The 18,844-nt window shown below is 40.2% G+C and overlaps 5 protein-coding genes across 5 annotated transcripts; all 5 read left to right on the top strand.

Moving 5' to 3' along the window:
• The first annotated feature begins 119 nt into the window (after positions 1-119).
• Positions 120-861, top strand: LOC106304803 (non-specific lipid-transfer protein 5-like). The gene is made up of 2 exons (XM_013741195.1): positions 120-516; positions 619-861. The coding sequence occupies exons 1-2, from the start codon at positions 170-172 to the stop codon at positions 626-628; spliced, it is 357 nt and encodes a 118-aa protein (XP_013596649.1). The 5' UTR covers positions 120-169; the 3' UTR covers positions 629-861.
• Positions 862-2,147: 1,286 nt separating this feature from the next.
• Positions 2,148-3,700, top strand: LOC106304769 (non-specific lipid-transfer protein 12-like). The gene is made up of 2 exons (XM_013741162.1): positions 2,148-2,521; positions 3,480-3,700. The coding sequence occupies exons 1-2, from the start codon at positions 2,181-2,183 to the stop codon at positions 3,496-3,498; spliced, it is 360 nt and encodes a 119-aa protein (XP_013596616.1). The 5' UTR covers positions 2,148-2,180; the 3' UTR covers positions 3,499-3,700.
• A 7,636-nt stretch (positions 3,701-11,336) lies between these two features.
• On the top strand, positions 11,337-11,996 carry LOC106303267. The gene has a single exon (XM_013739585.1). The coding sequence runs from the start codon at positions 11,337-11,339 to the stop codon at positions 11,994-11,996; it is 660 nt and encodes a 219-aa protein (XP_013595039.1).
• Positions 11,997-12,352: 356 nt separating this feature from the next.
• LOC106301333 (proline-rich receptor-like protein kinase PERK10) lies at positions 12,353-14,671 on the top strand. The gene is made up of 4 exons (XM_013737702.1): positions 12,353-12,766; positions 12,871-13,324; positions 13,629-13,747; positions 13,915-14,671. Exons 1-4 carry the CDS (start codon positions 12,641-12,643, stop codon positions 14,371-14,373), a joined length of 1,158 nt encoding a protein of 385 aa, XP_013593156.1. The 5' UTR covers positions 12,353-12,640; the 3' UTR covers positions 14,374-14,671.
• A 482-nt stretch (positions 14,672-15,153) lies between these two features.
• On the top strand, positions 15,154-18,387 carry LOC106306010 (receptor-like protein kinase FERONIA). Its single transcript, XM_013742460.1, has 2 exons — positions 15,154-15,334; positions 15,470-18,387. The coding sequence occupies exon 2, from the start codon at positions 15,495-15,497 to the stop codon at positions 18,177-18,179; it is 2,685 nt and encodes an 894-aa protein (XP_013597914.1). The 5' UTR covers positions 15,154-15,334; positions 15,470-15,494; the 3' UTR covers positions 18,180-18,387.
• The last annotated feature ends 457 nt before the right edge of the window (positions 18,388-18,844 follow it).

Below are 18,844 nucleotides of genomic sequence, written 5' to 3'. Positions count from 1 at the left end.
GCAATGTATTAAATGAAACCAACCACCAACTACACTCACACCGCTCCCCTCACTTTCATGCATTTGCCCTCTTTAGCTCTTCTCTATATAAACACAGTCCTTATTAGCTCTCTTTCATCATCCAAATCCATTCCTTACTTAAGAAAAAAAAATACAAAAAGTTAAGATTATGGAGGGGCTCTTAAAGTTGTCGACGTTGGTGATTGTGTGCATGCTAGTGTCCGCTCCAATGGCGACCGAGGCAGCAATCTCGTGTGGCGCAGTCGCCAGCAACTTGGGCCAATGCATTAACTACCTGACAAAAGGTGGTTACATTTCTCCAGGGTGTTGTTCTGGCGTTCGGAGGCTCAACAGCATGGCTCGGACCACCACTGACCGCCAGCAAGCTTGTCGTTGCATCCAAGGAGCAGCTAAAGCCTTGGGTTCTAGACTTAACGCAGGCCGTGCTGCTGGTCTTCCTGGTGCTTGCCGTGTTAGGATCTCTTACCCCATCAGCGCAAGAACCAACTGTAACAAGTAATATACTCTTTACTTTATATATTTCATTTTACTTAAGGGTGTTTATTGGAATGTTGCTAACCACGTAACTATGTGTTGAATCTATTTGGTTGGTTGCAGCGTCAGGTGAACATGAGAGGATGTATACGTTGAAGGGTTTATCATATAATCGTCGAGAGAGTATTAAAGAATAATTAAGATGTCACTAGTATAAGTGTATCCAAATCATATTTACTGTTATCTGTTGTACGTTTTAGAATTTGTGTGTTTCATGTCTTTCTTTATATACGACGGTCCATTTAATTGGTCGTCTGTGTTATGTATTCCTCTCATGATATATGGAATTACGATATGTATTGTTTCCATCTTGTTGCCACGTTCTGCTTTTAATGCATCACTACTTCCGCAGGACCGTGCACTATAGGAATTTTTTAAACACAAATGTTATCAAACTGACTTAAGCAGAGGTAGAAAAAATATTTATAATCAGTATTAAGATAGTCCACTGGATTAATTATTGTGCTTTAAGTTTGCGAGAAAAGATCGTCACTATATATATGAGGAAAAACAACTGATCCTCACAAACACAAGAGACTTGACTCGTAAACAAGATCAGTCCTTGTGCAGTTTCTTCACACTATGATCATAACTTTTTCGCTTTCATTTCTCACCTTTTCGTTTGTGCTCTTGTTATTTGTTGGCGAGTGTGTGAAGGAATAAGTTGTGAGAGTGTGAAGTTTATGATCATACAATTTAACAGCTTTGACTACGATAGACATTGTCCTAATATCTTTTGCCCGGCTATTTGTTTTACATCCTCTCCTGTTGTCATTTTCCCTTGCTATCTATTAGTAAATCGACCATTATGAAAAACACAAATATAAAGATATATCTTGTAAGAGATAATCTAGGCGAATCAGAAGAAAAACTGAAAAGATTTAAGTAGTATTAGGAAAATTTGAAAAAATATATATATATATCTATTAAAATTTTGATATTAATATCATTATATTAATTTAACAAATTAAATTAACGATCTGTAACAGTTGATGCACAAGACATACATTCTGCTAAGTTATCTCCAATAATGCCTCCAACTCTTAAAACCATTTGATGCTTTCGTTCATTAATATTTTGCTTGGATCATGTCCATTTTTTCCTTTATATCCTTGGACTGCACTTGATCATCATTTTCGGTCCACATGTCCAAAATCTTGTTAGTCTCTTGAACTCGTACGAGTGGCCTCATAATTTGTGCTTGGCAACCTGCTTTGACATGTCCAAATAACGTGGCCGCGCTTCGTTTACATTCATAACTAAATGATTTTACCTTTGCGGAAAATGTTTTTTTTTTTCGTGTGGACATTTGTTTAACGTAATTTAGTCTTTCGTACTATATTCATATATATATATATATATATTTAGTCAACCCCAAGTAGAAATATCTATTTAGATTTCTGATGTTACATCTTCTTGAAACTCAACTACCCAAGATCGGGAAAGCAATGTATTAACGTTGGAATATGTGTACTATAATGTTTAATATTAACTTTTGTATTCATTAAATTTGCATGCATGAGAAATTAAGCATAATTAACGGGTACGCATGATATTCATGAGCTTTCCGAATTATAAAATCTCAAGAAAGTAAAACAATTAATTCAAAACAATAAAAACAAAAAATGGTGTTCCCTTCACAGATCACCACATGCCTCCTCGTCCTAGCCGTCTACATGGCAGCCCCATCAGAGTCAACCATAACGTGTGGGACAGTGACAAGCACACTGGCACGGTGTATAGGCTACTTGACCAACAGTGGTTCATTGCCATCAGACTGCTGCGTTGGAGTCAAATCATTGAACCAAATGGCTCAGACCACACCGGACCGCCGACAAGTCTGTGAGTGCCTAAAATCTGCGGCTAAGGATATCACTGGCCTCAACACCGACCTTGTGGCCACACTCCCTACAACTTGTGGTGTTTCAGTTCCCTACCCCATTCGTTTTAGCACCAATTGTGACACGTACGTCTCCATAACTTGTTCGTTCGTTTGTTTCATAGTATTACTTTCTTTTTCGAATGTGGAAAATAACTTTAAAGCTTTTTTTTATCCTAGGAAATATCTTCAAAGTTCATTTATACACGCGGCTCGAAAAAAAGTACATAGAGTTCAGTTAATGAATATATGTAGGCACTAATTAAACTACAACATAAATACATAGTTCAAAATATCTTGTATATACTAAAGTAAAGATTACGAAGAACAAAACAACAAACAAATCGTTAAAACAAAAAAAAAAAACAAATCGTTTCATTTTTGTAGTAAATGTCAATTTTTGTTTCAGTGTTATTTCAAAAGATATAATCAAATAGAATACAATTCTTTACACATATGAGTATATGACAAAATCAGCTAATTAGATCATCTCTAACAATAGTTAAAATGTCATATACTATCGGTAGCAATTCACGCTCGTAGAAAAAGAAGCGAAAGCTGGTGATCTTTTATTTTCATAACAAAAGTAGTACTTTTGACATAATATTATAATAAAGTTTTAGGGTCCGACCGGTAAGTATTCTGGAAACAAGAAGAACAAATAGAAAATGAACGTAGAAGAACAAAACTGCAGGAATAAAAAGAAATGGTTGTTTCATCCCATATTTAACAAGGAATTAATTTGTTCTTTATTTTTCTACAAAAAAAAAATGGTAGGGAATGAAAAAGAAAAATTATTCATTATGAATTGTGATTTTTTTAAAAAATGTTAGGGAATACATTTTTTCTTCGTCGTTCTTTGGTCACCATTCATACCTTTAATTTGTAAAAGTCAAGCATTCTGGATAATTAGAATAATGGAGTGATAATCCTTCCATTTTTGGTATGATTGTATGAATGTATAAATCCAGTTGGAGTTTCTGTCTTAGTGCATGGTTCCAAGTGTCATGATACATATATTGTTTTGGTATTTCGAATGTTGCAGTATATCGACTGCCGTGTGAAGGAGGCTAGAGATGTACGACTAATCAAAGTTGCAAGCTTTTAACCTTTTTTTTTTTTTGTAACAGCAAGCTTTTAACCTAAATAATAAGTTTCATGCTGCTATTTCCCATTTTATGAGTTCATTCTCATTATGTAATCACCCATTTCATATGGTAATAACTTCTACTAATTAATAACGAAAAAGGAACTATTTTCGCTCTGTTTTTTTTTTCGCACTTTGATGATGTATGTGCGCATACCGAAGTACCATCAGGGATATGGATACAACATCCTGTTTTACATTTGATATGATCAAATACGATGCAGGGTATATATTTTTTATTTTTTTATTTTTTTACTTAAAACGGCATATAAAATCCTAAATTAGCATAACCCATGCTGCCATGCACAGACATTATCGATAATTGTTTGAACGTTCAATCCAAAGATGGCATACACCGTCCAAAATAATTTAACACCTAATACATATTTTAAAAGGCTGCCCTTTTGTATTGAACTCATTATCTACAAGATAGAAGCTCTCAAACTATTATACCGAATAAACTATTTTACATATGATATCCTTAGTTCTTTTTAAACTTGGCGCTTAAACCTAACTACCTAAGGATAGACACGAAGCGGATATCCATAATTCTGAAAGTATTCGTGATCTGTCTACTCCATCCAGATAATCAACTTTTGGGTTTGTACCATGAGAATGATAAGTATATCCCGATATTCCAAAAAATTATATTTTTTTACCGGATGACGGATGTCAATACAACTGAAGGGACGACATACACGCGTAGAAACGATGATTTGGGGTTTAAATTTTAGACTTTCTGAGATAAGTAAATAAATATGCAAATTAGGCTTGAACTCGATCGTGCCATGACGTTAACTACACAATAAATTCACTTTTCAGACACGTTATATTTTAGTAAAAAAATACGTTATATGTGACCGGCTTATATGGGCGAATTCACGATGCAACTCATCACATTAATATAATATTGAAGTTTCACAATCTATACTATTAAAAGAGAAACATTCTAAAAAAATCTACTTAAAAAATTGTTTGGATCCATTCATTTTGGTCCAAGCTATTCTATACAACCAAATATTAATAATTTAATCCTATTATATTAACCAAAATCTATGTTCGATTAGAATTGGTCAACACACCCATCTAAAAATACGTGATATGTTATGATTATTATTTTCTACATTACCTAAGTAAGATATTCCTCTAATAACATACACTAAAGTCTTAAACGTGAGTAGGATATATATTTTTAATGTTTCGATGAACCACCATGGAAGATGTATTCATGCTTCTGTGAATTTTTTTTTTGGTCGAATGTTTATGTGAGTTTTGGAGATTATATTTGCAACACTATGTTAGTCGTCATCATCTTGCAGTTTCCGCTTCATGTTACTACAACACATAACAAGTGCCATGTGGTAGAACATGGCAATCATGTCTTATTGGTAATGAGTCGTCGGGTCACGAGTCAGTCTGTTTCAAAAACAATTATTATCAGTCCAATTGAAAACGGGTTATATGCAATGGAGCCGAGGAAGACAAAAAAGGAGAAACAGAAAAGGAAAATCAGAAGAAAATCCTCACCGGCTATTAATGAATCTTTCAAAAAAATTTAATTTCGAAATTTAAGGAAATTTTAGATTTGAGATTACAATATAATCTAGAAACTTAACAAATAGCTATCTCTATGGAATTATCAATTTATTCTTCAGCGTATTTATTCACAAATATAATAATTATAAAATGATAATTTTACTAAAAAATATTAAACATATAAAATGAAACACTTTTGATCAAATCTTTCACTTAAATCCACACATAACTACACTACAGAATACCTTAAATCAATAACATCAGCTGCAATCATATAAAACTTTTTTATTCAGTTAAATATTTCAACTACATGTATTCCATGTCGCTAATTTGTTAAACAAAAGTATGATATATCATTTGACTCAAAAATTGAGAGATATTAAATCTTTAATCAAAGATCTTTCCAAAAACATTTGTTTCAATTTTTCAGCTTAACCTTACAAAACCTTTGATTTAATGTGAAATCTTACAGAAATCAGAACGCTTTTACGAATCATATGCTCATAATGAAAACTATTTTCAAAAAAAAACTCACTAATAGACCTACAATATTCAGACACATCAAATATTTACAAAATCAAAATTGATAAAAATACTTTAGAAAACTATATGTTACAAAAATTATATATATTATATTAACTTAAATTTTATTATTTAATATAAGTTTAAGAATATTATAAATCATATAACTTTATATTATTAAATTATCCAAAAATCTGTTAAACATATCTTAAATTTCACCAATTCAACAAACGTAACTCTTATAAAGCGCACACACAATATACTGTAAGAGAGTAGGCTTGGGCATTCGCGTTTTTGGATCAAGTACAGATCATTCTTTTCCGGTCCGTATTTTACGAGTCCATACATGTGGCCCTAACTAGGTATCTAATAATTTTTGGTTTGGATTCAGGTAGGTTCGTTTATTTCAGATCTGGATGGGTCCGGGTCTATAATTCATATACCTGTAATTTTTAGGTAAATAACGGATCGTTATTCGTTCAGGTATTGAGGACCCGAAAAAACTCGAAGTACCAGAAAAATCCCAGAAACACGAAAAATACTCAAAAACTCAAAACTACCTTAAAATATTCAAATATCCAAAAAATCCAAAAATTTAACATGACCAGAAAAACCAAAAATACTTAAAACTTTATCCACATACCAAAATATATTTTTAAAAATTTTGAAATTTTATTCAGAACTCAAAACCGAAAATCTGAACCCGTAACTTAAAAATATCCGTTATACCAAAAACATATTCATAATATCCAAAAATACCTAATAACAAAATATTTTGGGTACTTTGGTTACCCAATAAAGTCTTGGATAGGACCCGTACTCGAATAAAGCCCCACGGGTCCAAAGAAATACACTATAGATACTTTTTCCTTGACCCAGACCCAAACCAAACCTGATTTCGAGTTGGTTTCGGATAAAATACCTAGATTTAAGAGAGAATTACGTAATAATGTACATACAAAACCCAAATAAACTAATTGATAAATTATATATTTTTTTAAAAAAATTATCTTCTTCTATATAATACGAATTTGTAACATAATAATGGAAAACAATTCTAAAATACTAATTCATATAAAAATTATTTACAATTTAAAATCCCGCGCTTTTGAAGCGCGGGTCAAAATCTAGTTTCAATTAAAAAACAAAATCTAGGTCTTGAGAGCGACCAATGGCGACCACGCCGCCGCGTGTTTCGATTGAAGATTCTAAAGGTTCCCCGGCATCCGGAAACGATGGTGGTGCAGAGGTATCGAGCAAGGAAGGTAATGAGGTCACCTCTGAGATTTCGAAGGAGATTGGAGGAGTTGTGGAGGAGTTGAATGCTGCCGACGGCAGCCTAAGTGTGGGGGGAAAAATGGCGAGTGAATCTGAGGTTTCGGTATCGTTGTCGGAGTATCGGATCGTCAACGACAAGGAGGATCTGATTTCAAGGGAGATGTCTCTGCCTCCGGAAGTTGAGAAGGAGAAGAATTCTTATGCTGAGGTTGTGAGTGAGGGCTCGACGCCGAGTCTTGTTCCAGAGTTTACAGTGGTCGACGGTGTCGCGGACATCGAAATTCCTGTGGAGGTTTTTGAGGATGTTGCGCCGCTATGGAAGAGTTGTGTGGTTGGGTATTTCATGGGTGACTCGCCGTTTATCGGATCAATTCATTCTACGGTAAACAAGATATGGAGTTCTCAGAAATCGAAGATTGACGTCCAGTTCATTAGCAAACGAACAGTTCTCTTCAGAATTGGAGATGAGCTGGTGAGGAACCGGGTCTTGAGGAGGAAGTACTGGCACATTGCTGATGTACTTTTAGTGGTCAGTGAGTGGAATCCGGAGAGTGCTCAGGCTCCCCCAGATCTCAGTGCTCTGCCTCTGTGGGTGGATTTGGTGAATGTTCCAGGCTACCTCTACTCGTTGGATGGACTTCGTTTTTTATCTCGTACTACAGGAAAATTTGTGAAACTCCATCCAAACACTGAAAGATGTGTGCGTATGGATGTGGCAAGGGTGTTGGTGGAGGTAAACTTGATGAAACCGCTGCCTCAGAAAATCTGTTTCAAGAATAGAGATCAGGAAAGGGTCACTATGCAGGTACACTACCCATGGCTTCCATCCAGATGTACTTCTTGCGACGGGTGGGGGCATTTGGTGCAAGATTGCACAAAGGCAAAACAGTATACTATCCTTCAACGAAACCAAACCGTTGAAAAGGAGGTAAATGTGACTGATTCAGATATGCAGTTGGGTAAGTCTGTCGCAGCAGAGCCTACAAAGGGAAAGGAAGTGGTTCTCAAACTGTTGGATGATTTGGAAAAGGGTGTAGTCAATCCGGGTAGTGCTCGTGTGGCAACTGGAGCTAGTAAAAAACACGTGGAAGTAGGTTCGAGTGGATTATCTGTTTCACAGAAGGAGGGTGAATGGAGGTTAAATGGCAGACCAGCATCCCCAAGAAGGATTAACCTAACGGTGCCTGGGCGAGGAGTTGAGTCACTGAATGGGTTCCAAGTTCTAGGTAACATCAGAGAAGAGGGGGAAATTGTGGATGATGTGGACTGTGTGCAGGATCCTTCCATACCTCAGATTGAGGAGGTGGAGGTGGTTGAAAGGTCGGAAGCCGCGCAAGCATCTACTATGCATTTACCTGGCCAAAAAAATAGAGGTAAAGGGGGTAGGGGAAGGCTACCGGTAATGCCCATGAAGAGCTTCATTCATGCAGTTAAGGCTAGCAACAGTAAGAAAGTTTCCTCTAAGAGGAAATAATGTCGTCAATATTTGCCTGGAACATGCGTGGGTTCAATAAGCCACACAAACAACGAGCAGTTAGATATTGGCTTCAAGCTGTAAGGTTGAATTTTGGTGTTTATTGGAAACTAGGGTGCAGAAAGGAAACTTTAAGACAGTGTTTGACGCTACTTTTCCTGGATGGAGCTGTCTTCACAATTATGACTACCACCCTTTAGGTCGAATCTGGGTTTGTTGGACGAACGAGGTTGAAATTGTTCCAGCCTCGATGAGCTCTCAGATGATTATTTGTTGGGTCAGAATCAAGAGCACGGGTGAGATTATGCTGGCTTCCTTTGTTTATGCCTTCAATCAGGCAAATGAACGTACAACTTTATGGAGGGAGATGGAGGACATCGCAACCACAACAGTGGGGAGCATGTATCCTTGGATAGTCCAAGGAGATTTCAATGTGATTCTCTCATCAACTGAGCACTCCTGTGGCGCACATCTGGGGGCAGATACAACAGCCATGCGAGATTTCCAGAATGTAATACGGTATTGTGGGTTATCTGATCTCGCGCAAGTAGGTTCAGTATTCACTTGGACCAACAGGCAGCCAGACAATCCGATCAGCAAGAAACTTGATAGAGTCCTGGTTAACAGCCAATGGCTCTCTGCGTTCCCGGTATCTTTCACTACTTTTGAAGCTGGGGGAGTGTCAGACCATTTGAGATGCTGGACGCAGTTAAAGCCTACTGAGCCATCGACTAGGAAGCCGTTTAAGTTTTTTACCCACGTGACCAACCATCCAAGATTTCTGGAAGCGGTTGAGCAAGGCTGGAACGCTACTGCACCACTTTATCACTCACGGTTGGCACTGAAACTTTTTCATACTAAGCTCAAAAGCCTAAAGAGTTTGCTTAGGGAGTTGAATCGAGACATGTTTGGGGATCTTCCTGCTCGTGTCAAGCAGGCTTTTGAGGACCTCTGTCTTAAGCAAACAGAGGCTACTGCATCTCCTTCGCCTGAAGCCTTTGAAGAAGTCTCTGCAGCATGGGAGCATTGGCACCATATCTCTGGCATTGAAGAGCAATTCTACTTTCAAAAGTCAAGAGTCCAATGGATGGGACTCGGGGACCGGAATAACAATTTCTACCATAAAGTTTGTCAAGCTCGGTGCTCCAAAAATGCAATACGGAGGATTATAGCAGAAGATGGAAGGATTCTCACAGATCTGCAAGAAATAAAGGTTGAGGCGGCACGACATTTTGACACTTTCCTACATGGCCAGTCGAGCAGTTATGAAGGTACTTCCCCGGAATATTTGCAGGAGGTGATTGAGTATAGATGCCCTGTTCTCTATGCCTTCAAACAAAGCCCCAGGGCCAGATGGGTTCCCGGTGGAATTCTATAAGGCAGCTTGGCCGGTGGTGGGGAAGGATTTCATTGCTGCAGTACAGTCTTTTTTCCTCTACAGTTTCATGCCTAGAAGCACCAATGCAACCCTCCTCTCCCTGATCCCAAAATCACCAGAGGCTGAACGTATGACTGATTACAGGCATATTGCGTGCTGTAATGTTGTGTACAAAGTTATCTCCAAAATTCTTGCAAGGCGCCTCAAGTCCACTCTTCCTTCTGCTATTGAATTAAATCAATGTGCTTTTGTCAAGGACCGTCTTCTCCTTGAAAACGTTCTGCTTGCTACGAAATTAGTGAAAGATTATCACAAGCCGGGGGTCTCCACACGCTCAGCCATCAAGCTAGATATTTCCAAGGCTTTTGATACGGTTCAATGGTCCTTCATTGAAGACACCCTTCGCACCATGGGCTACCCGGACCTTTTCGTCACATGGATCATGAGATGTGTTGACACTGCTGCGTTTTCTGTCTCAGTCAATGGCGAATTGGAAGGTTTCTTCTCTAGCTCTCGTGGCATCAGACAAGGTTGCTCACTATCCCCGTATTTTTTTGTCATTGTCAGTAACGTGCTATTTAGACTTCTTAACTCGGCGGTACTGAACGGTCGCATAGGGTACCACCCTCTCTGTATGTCTATCAAGTTGACGCACCTCAGTTTCGCAGATGACATTATGGTTTTCACAAATGGATCTCCTGAGTCTCTAGAGGGAACTATCGCAGTTTTTGATGAGTTTGCGAGGATCTCAGGTCTGTGTGTCAACATTGCGAATTCAACGGTGTTTGCGGCTGGCACATGAAAGCAAAGGCTCCAAGAGGCGGCTGTTGCTGCGGGATTATCTGTCTCATGCTTACCGGTCAAGTATCTTGGCTTGCCTCTCACCACTAAAATTATGTCAAGGAGTGACTATGAGCCCCTGTTAGCAAAGATTCGTGCTCGTTTTCAAAGCTGGACGAGTAAAGCTCTTTCTTTTGCGGGTCGACTTATGCTGATCAAATCAATCATTGCTAGCATGACAAACTTCTGGTCCTCAGCTTTTTGCCTACCGAAAGCTTGTATGGATTCCATTGACAGTATGTGTTCTGCTTTTCTCTGGAGTGGATCGCCTGACGACTCAACTAAGGCGAAGGTCTCTTGGAAGGAAGTATGCAAACCACATGAAGAAGGCGGGTTGGGGGTTCTAAGTATAAATGAGGTATCTACGGTGTTCTCTCTTAAACTCATATGGACGTTGCTTAATAGTAGGATGTCACTTTGGGCTGACTGGGTGCGAGAACACTTAGTGAGACAAGAGTCCTTTTGGGATATTAGAGATACTGGCCTTGGCTCCTGGGTCTGGCGAAGATTACTACAGTTGAGGCCAATTGCAAAGCAGTTCTTCCGTTTGGAGATTCATAATGGCCAGACCACGCGGTTTTGGACAGATCTATGGCACCCGCTGGGTAGATTGATTGTGGTTGCAGGCGAGATTGGGACTCAGAAACTGGGTATAGCGCGTAATGCTTTGGTGTGTGAAGTGTGGAATGCTGGTCATTGAGTTTTTCGTCGATGCCGAGATAGGCAAATGAGCGATATGATTCTAGCAGTCGAAAGCCACACGCTTGTTGATGATCGTACTGGTCCTGATATTGCTCTATGGAAGAGAGGACCAAACGAGTTTCGTAAGATTTTCTCTACTGCTGATACATGGCAGCAGATACGTACGCACAGTCCTACTACGGCATGGAGCAAAGTGATATGGTTTTCCTTAGGAGTACCTCGTTTTGGATTCATTACTTGGCTTGCTATAAGGAATAAATTGTCTACGGGGGATCGCATGCGTGCTTGGGGCCTCACTCAAGGATGTCTGTTCTGCGGTGAACCAAACGAGTCGCGGGATCACCTTTTCTTCGCCTGCCCCTACAGTTACACGCTTTGGCTAGAGGTAATAGGAACACTAATGGGTCGGCCCCCTGATCCAGACTGGGAAACCACGCTTCATCTTCTTGCTACACACAACTTTGATCGTCTTGCCTATGTCCTTCTGCGCTTAGTATTCCAAGTTACAATTTACATGATTTGGAGAGAGAGGAATGACAGGAAACACCATAAGAGGCCAAGACAGGCTAGCCAATTGGCTAAGGTAATTGGGAGAGCCGTAAAAAATCGGTTACTGTCAGTCAAATATTGGGAGAAACCTCATCTACGGGGCTTAATGCAGCGCTGGTTCCATGCACACTCTTAGGCTATAATGTCTTTAATTATTTTTTTACATAACTATTCTTTCTTCTGATGATTAATAAATTTAACATTTCATCAAAAAAAAAAAAAAAAGAGCTTAATATTTTTTGTTGAATCGAAAATGGTCAACAATTTTTAAAATTTGATAATATTGTTAGCTAATGCAAAAATTCATATAAAACACGTGACTAGTCTTGCCGATTACGTGTCAAAAGGTGCATCACTATAATTAAAAAAAAACGAGAATTATGGGCCTTATAAAGAGTTATATGAAACAACAAATGGGCTTTAAGAAACTACGGCTCAAGTAATCCGAAGGTTGCCTTACTCTCGTCAAACTCAACTTTGTCTCGGCGATTTGATTCAGTTTCAGACACACGACCATCTCGAACGACCATCTCGAACCACCACCGTTCGTCTCCCGACCGATCTTCAAACCAGGAAAAAAAAACCTGTCTTTATCAATCACCTCTATATCTCTCAGATCCATTATTCGCGCAATCAAAGCTTCGCGATTTGCAAATCGCCTGGCTGTGATCCGCGTACGTCCACTGGTACCCTGAGAAAAGAAAATGCGCGGAGCTTCAAATCTGGAATCGAATCAAGCGATCGAGATCATAAACTAGGGTTTTGACCGTCGATCCTGCGATGGGTAGAAGCTGCGTCTCGTCACTTCTTCTTCTGTTGATTCTGTTCGTCTCCAATGCTTCATCTCGTGGTTTAGCAGACGAACAAGCACCGAAAGATTCTTCGAATTCAACCACTACACAACAAGTAAAGTCTTCTCCTTTCTCTCCCTTGATTGCTTTTCTCTCGTTTGATCTAGTTGTTAGGGGGTTTTTGAAACAGTGTGTCTAATCTATACGTTTCTGCTTCAGAGTCCTCCCTTGCCTAATGTTGGAGATGTAAAAGCCAATGCGACCTCATCACTGCCAGCTAGTAACTCGACGAGTCCTGATCCTAAGGAGCCTGATTCCGCGAGCCTACCACCACCACCACCACCACCACCGCCGCCGCAGCAGCTGCAAGCTGAAGGGGAAAAGAATGTCACGGTAGTGTCTAATACGACGGAGGCGATAAGCCCGCCTCCAGCTAACCAAACAGAGAGCGTGGATAACGGAAAGTTACCGGAGAAAATGGCGCCGCCTCCAAAGAGTGGGGAAAAAGGGAAGGTGGCGGAGACGGGGAACCCGCCTCCGGGTAAAGATCCTGAGAAGGTGGATGACGCTAAGGGAAGCTCAGAGTCTGTTATTGTAGAGACATGTTCAGGGAAGTCTAAGATATGTAGAACTGAGAATTCATTGGTGGCCTGCACTTTGAGCATCGATAAAGGTACATTCGTGTAGTGATATTTTCTTTTGTTTCTATAATCTATAGAACCTGTATTCTTGTAGCATTTAGGACTAAATTTATAAGGAGACGAACTGCACAAAGTTATTGGTTTCAATTTCCATTCGAAATGATGATATCTTTGACATGTTTGAGATTAGTTTGTTGTGTTAATTTGTGATCTCAGCGACATGAAACTTAATTTACAAATAGAAGAAGACCATCTGTTCTGTTTCCTCCATTAGGTTTTTGCTTGAGTTGATTGTTTTTTTTTTTCCATTCGTAAGCTGTGTTTTTATACTTGCAGATTCTTCGAAATGGTCGATTCTAGTTCAGAATGAAGGTGAAGAATCTTTAAAAGCAAAAATTGTTCTTCCAGTTAGCTCTTCACCAGATCTGACACTGCCAAAACACCAGAGTCAAAGGGTAAGTGTTCTACATGCTTCTCTTCTGATTCCATTGATATAAACCGTTACCTTTGGACATGTTTTATCTCTTAAAGTCTGTACTACTTTCTGATCTTTGATGTTACAATACAAATCGACCTTCTTTCACTTATTTGACAGTAAACTGTTGTCTCTCTCTATGCACAGGTAAACATATCCATCAATAAAGACACAAACAAAATCATACTAGACGCAGGGAAAGGAGAGTGTGTGCTTCACATGTACCCACCAGAAGAAAACACCTTATCCATCCACCTTCCTTCCTACGAAAAGCTAGTGACCCCCATCAACGGCGCCTACTTCTTAATAGTATCCGTCGTTATCTTCGGGGGAGCTTGGGGATTTTGCCTGTGCCGGAAGAATCGCCGTGGAGACGACAACGGAGTGCCTTACCGTGAGCTAGAATTGAGCGGAGGAGGGACAGGCTTGGAAAGCGTCCACGACGTGGAGACAGCGGACTGGGACGAGGGCTGGGATGATGATTGGGATGAGAATAACGCTGTGAAATCCCCTGGTGGTGCAGCAAACAGTGCCAGGATCTCTGCCAATGGATTGACAGCGAGAGCTTCGAACCGAGACGGCTGGGATAATGACTGGGACGATTAGTATATTTTTTGTGTGGATGGGCGAACTATTACTTAAAAGGGTCATAACCACTTGGATACAGATTCCTGCAAAGAAGACGAGACATACAGAAAGGTTTAATGTATACGCAAAATTGTTTTTTCTTTTTTCTTTTCTAAGCTGGAGAAATGTTACATTTTGTACACAAGTCTCCCAACCAGAACCTGTTGTGTTTTGTTTTGCAACTCTTTAGTTTCATATTTTGTGTAACTTGTATACCAAGGCATTCAGTTTTGTAGTTTACTTTCCATTTGATACTTTTACCCAATTTTCCTGATTATATTGGAGCTTTTGAACAACCAGAGAGTGTGGCAAATCATCTAATAGACTCTGGAAACTCCTCCAGCTTCGTGTATCCTTCTTCATATTCAATAAGGTTAGACGAGGCCCATTAGGCCCACATGAAGGATTAAAAAGCTAATGATTACGTAACCTAAACAAGTTGAGTTCTCAGAAAAATATCAGGACCCAGTCTTTCGCTTTACAACGAGAGGGTCATCGTCACTCGTCACCGCATAGAGAGAAAAAAAAATACGCGTTTTAAAATTCTCTTTGCTTTCATACACATATGAACGGAACTGTCATCCTTATACCAAATCAACATTATCCTTGGTATGGTTGGGTATGTAATAATAACAGCTGTTACCCGAAGAGTACAATCGTCAATCTTATCAAGCCGGCTTCAATTCAACTATCCCTCTAAAATCTAAACATAAGATATCATTACAATAAATTTAATTTAAACTAAAACGTTTACGCGTTGAGGAAAGGCAACAAAGCTGTCCGTTTTTGTAGCGTGTCTAACTCTTAACCATATACTTACCTCCATTATCTCATTTAATTAATTCTCTGTTGGTTACCAACTTCTCTCTCCTCAGAATACCTTTGTCTTCTCCCAAATCTCTCCGTTTTATTCGGCTAGGGTTCTTCACCGATTGTCAAGGTACGTTCAACTTCACTCTCTCCTACTAATGAAACAATGTTCAGTTCCACTCTTTGTCGAAATAAGTTTCCTTATCTGTACAACTTTCCATTTCTAGACATGTAAAATTTCTCTTTCATTTTTTTTGTCTGATAGCTCGAGAAGAAAGCTACTCTGTTCAATGAAGATCATGGAGGGACGATCACGTCTCTCCCTCCTCCTCCTTCTCTTATCCTTAACTTCATCAACCTCAGCTGCTGACTACACTCCCACGGACAAGATCCTCTTAAACTGTGGTGGCTCCTCTGATCTAACCGACACAGATAACCGGACATGGATCCCCGATGTCAAATCCAAGCTCTTCTCTTCCTCCGGAGACTCCAAAACCTCTCCCGCCGCCACACAAGATCCTTCCGTCCCCGAGGTCCCTTACATGACAGCTAGAATCTTCCGATCTCCCTTCACTTACTCTTTCCCCGTCGCTTCAGGTCGTAAGTTCGTGCGTCTCTACTTCCACCCCAACTCGTACGACGGCCTCAACGCCACGAACTCCCTCTTCTCCGTCACCTTAGGCTCCTCCTACACTCTCCTCAAGAACTTCAGCGCTGCTCAAACAGCTCAGGCCTTGTCTTACTCTTCCATCGTTAAAGAGTTTGTCGTGAACGTGGAAGGTGGAGCTTCTTTGAACATAACGTTCACACCTGAACCAACACCAAAGGCTTACGCCTTTGTGAACGGGATCGAGGTGACTTCAATGCCTGATCTATACAGCAACACTGATGGGACTTTGTCCATCGTGGGATCTTCTACTGCTGTCGATATCGATAACAGCACCGCTCTTGAGAATGTTTACAGGCTTAACGTGGGAGGGAATGATATCTCTCCTTCTGAAGATACAGGTCTTTACAGGTCATGGTACGACGACTCGCCTTACATTTTCGGTGCGGGGATTGGAGTCGTTGACACTGCTGATCCCAACATGACCATTAAGTATCCGGCAGACACACCAACATACATTGCTCCTGTTGATGTTTACTCCACGGCTAGATCCATGACTCCAACAGCTCAAATCAACCTCAACTTCAACCTGACTTGGGTTTTCAGCGTTGACTCTGGCTTCACTTATCTTGTCAGGCTTCACTTCTGCGAGGTGCTTCCCAACATCACTAAGATTAACCAGCGTGTGTTTACGATCTATCTCAACAACCAAACAGCTGAGTCTGAAGCTGATGTTGCTGGCTGGACGCGTGGTAATGGGATTCCTATACATAAAGATTACGTTGTGAATCCTCCTGATGGTAAGGGACAGCAAGATCTTTGGCTTGCTCTTCATCCAAACACGAGGGGCAAGCCGGAGTACTACGATGCTATTCTCAATGGAGTTGAGATTTTCAAGATGAATGGTTCTGATGGTAATCTTGCTGGTCCTAATCCTGTACCTGGTCCGCAAGTGACTGCAGATCCATCCAAAGTCCTACGCCCTCGTACTAGTCAGTCCAAGAGCCGTACAGCTATTGTTGCAGGTGTGGTCAGTGGTGCAGTTGTTTTAGGTCTTGTCCTCGGTTTATGTGTAATGGTTGCTTACCGTAGACGTAAGGCTGGTGAATACCAGCCTGCAAGTGATGCAACATCAGGGTGGCTTCCACTTTCTTTGTATGGAAACTCGCATTCCGGTGGCTCGGGGAAGACAAACACTACAGGAAGCTACGCCTCGTCCCTTCCTTCAAACCGGTGTCGTCACTTCTCCTTTGCTGAGATCAAAGCAGCTACTAAGAACTTCGATGAGTCTCGAGTGCTCGGTGTTGGAGGTTTCGGCAAGGTGTACAGAGGAGAGATTGATGGTGGAACTACAAAGGTAGCTATCAAGAGAGGTAACCCGATGTCTGAGCAAGGTGTGCACGAGTTTCAGACAGAGATTGAGATGCTTTCGAAGCTTAGACACCGTCACCTTGTGTCTTTGATTGGATACTGTGAAGAGAACTGCGAGATGATACTTGTGTATGATTACATGGCTCATGGGACTATGAGAGAGCATCTCTACAAGACTCAGAACTCTCCTCTTCCTTGGAAGCAACGTCTTGAGATATGCATTGGGGCAGCACGAGGGTTGCATTATCTGCACACCGGTGCGAAACACACGATCATCCACAGAGATGTGAAGACGACAAACATTCTGCTCGATGAGAAATGGGTGGCTAAGGTCTCTGACTTCGGTTTGTCAAAGACTGGTCCTACACTTGACCACACACACGTAAGCACCGTCGTGAAAGGAAGCTTCGGTTATCTCGACCCAGAGTACTTCAGACGTCAACAACTGACTGATAAATCAGATGTATACTCCTTTGGTGTCGTTCTCTTTGAAGCCTTATGTGCACGGCCTGCCTTGAACCCGACGCTAGCGAAAGAACAAGTGAGCTTAGCTGAGTGGGCACCGTACTGCTACAAGAAAGGCATGCTTGACCAGATCGTTGATCCGCATCTCAAGGGAAAGATCACACCGGAATGCTTCAAGAAGTTTGCTGAAACAGCGATGAAGTGTGTACTAGACCAGGGCATTGAGAGACCGTCGATGGGAGATGTTCTCTGGAACTTAGAGTTCGCGTTGCAGCTTCAGGAAAGTGCTGAGGAGAGTGGGAAAGGGATATGCAGTGAGATGGACATGGGTGAGATTAAGTACGATGATGATAACTGTAAAGGGAAAAGCAACAACGACAAGGGCTCTGATGTATATGAAGGGAACGTGAGTGACTCGAGGAGCAGTGGTATAGACATGAGTATTGGTGGTAGGAGTTTGGCGAGCGAAGATTCAGATGGACTCACTCCAAGTGCTGTGTTTTCTCAGATCATGAATCCTAAGGGACGTTAGATAAAACCCGGTACACTTCTACCTTATCTAAACCGGCCTCATCAAAAGGATGCTGGTTCGTATTATTTATTAACTATTATTCTCTTTGCTGTTATTTATATAGAATTTTGGATTGTGTATTTGATACTACTACTAGTACCACAATGAAGAGTGTAAAAATTATGTATTTATTTTTCTTATACAGAACATGATTAGCTTCAGTTTAGTATTTGTTTTGTTATCTAGAACGGTTTTATAGTGGATGCATTGTCAGAAACCAATAACCATTACGAGTCAAAATAAACCAGACCCACTTATAAAACATGTGTGAAAAGTGAATTCTAAGGCAAATTAGTCAAGGAGATTAGGTTTTTCTTATCGTAAATACATTTTTATGTAGGCCCTAAACCAAACTTTAGGTTGCTTTGTGACGTTTAAAAGTCAGTTTACTATTTGCTTTGTTACCGGCAAACTTTTGCAATAACCAACTACTAGTGGATGCATCGTTAGAAACCAATAACCAACTACTAGTGGATGCATCGAGATGAATACACTCTATGATGTTTCACATTTCTAACAGGGAGAAAGTAGCGGAAGTTCACACGTCGATCTCACCTATTCAACAAATATCCCAACAAATATCGCCAATCAGATGGGTGTTCGAACAAAAATTCGTGATAGACAAG

Source organism: Brassica oleracea, chromosome C7 (assembly GCF_000695525.1).
Source record: "Brassica oleracea var. oleracea cultivar TO1000 chromosome C7, BOL, whole genome shotgun sequence".
Classification (NCBI taxonomy): domain Eukaryota; kingdom Viridiplantae; phylum Streptophyta; class Magnoliopsida; order Brassicales; family Brassicaceae; genus Brassica; species Brassica oleracea.
This window is presented reverse-complemented; position numbering and strand designations above follow the sequence as displayed.

Coding starts and splice junctions, on each gene's coding strand:
- LOC106304803 (XM_013741195.1), top strand. CDS start 170: ATGGAGGGGCTCTTAAAGTTGTCGACGTTGGTGATTGTGTGCATGCTA.
- LOC106304769 (XM_013741162.1), top strand. CDS start 2,181: ATGGTGTTCCCTTCACAGATCACCACATGCCTCCTCGTCCTAGCCGTC.
- LOC106303267 (XM_013739585.1), top strand. CDS start 11,337: ATGAGCGATATGATTCTAGCAGTCGAAAGCCACACGCTTGTTGATGAT.
- LOC106301333 (XM_013737702.1), top strand. CDS start 12,641: ATGGGTAGAAGCTGCGTCTCGTCACTTCTTCTTCTGTTGATTCTGTTC. Junction 12,767..12,870: donor ATTCAACCACTACACAACAA/GTAAAGTCTTCT, acceptor TTTCTGCTTCAG/AGTCCTCCCTTGCCTAATGT. Junction 13,325..13,628: donor CACTTTGAGCATCGATAAAG/GTACATTCGTGT, acceptor TTATACTTGCAG/ATTCTTCGAAATGGTCGATT.
- LOC106306010 (XM_013742460.1), top strand. CDS start 15,495: ATGAAGATCATGGAGGGACGATCACGTCTCTCCCTCCTCCTCCTTCTC.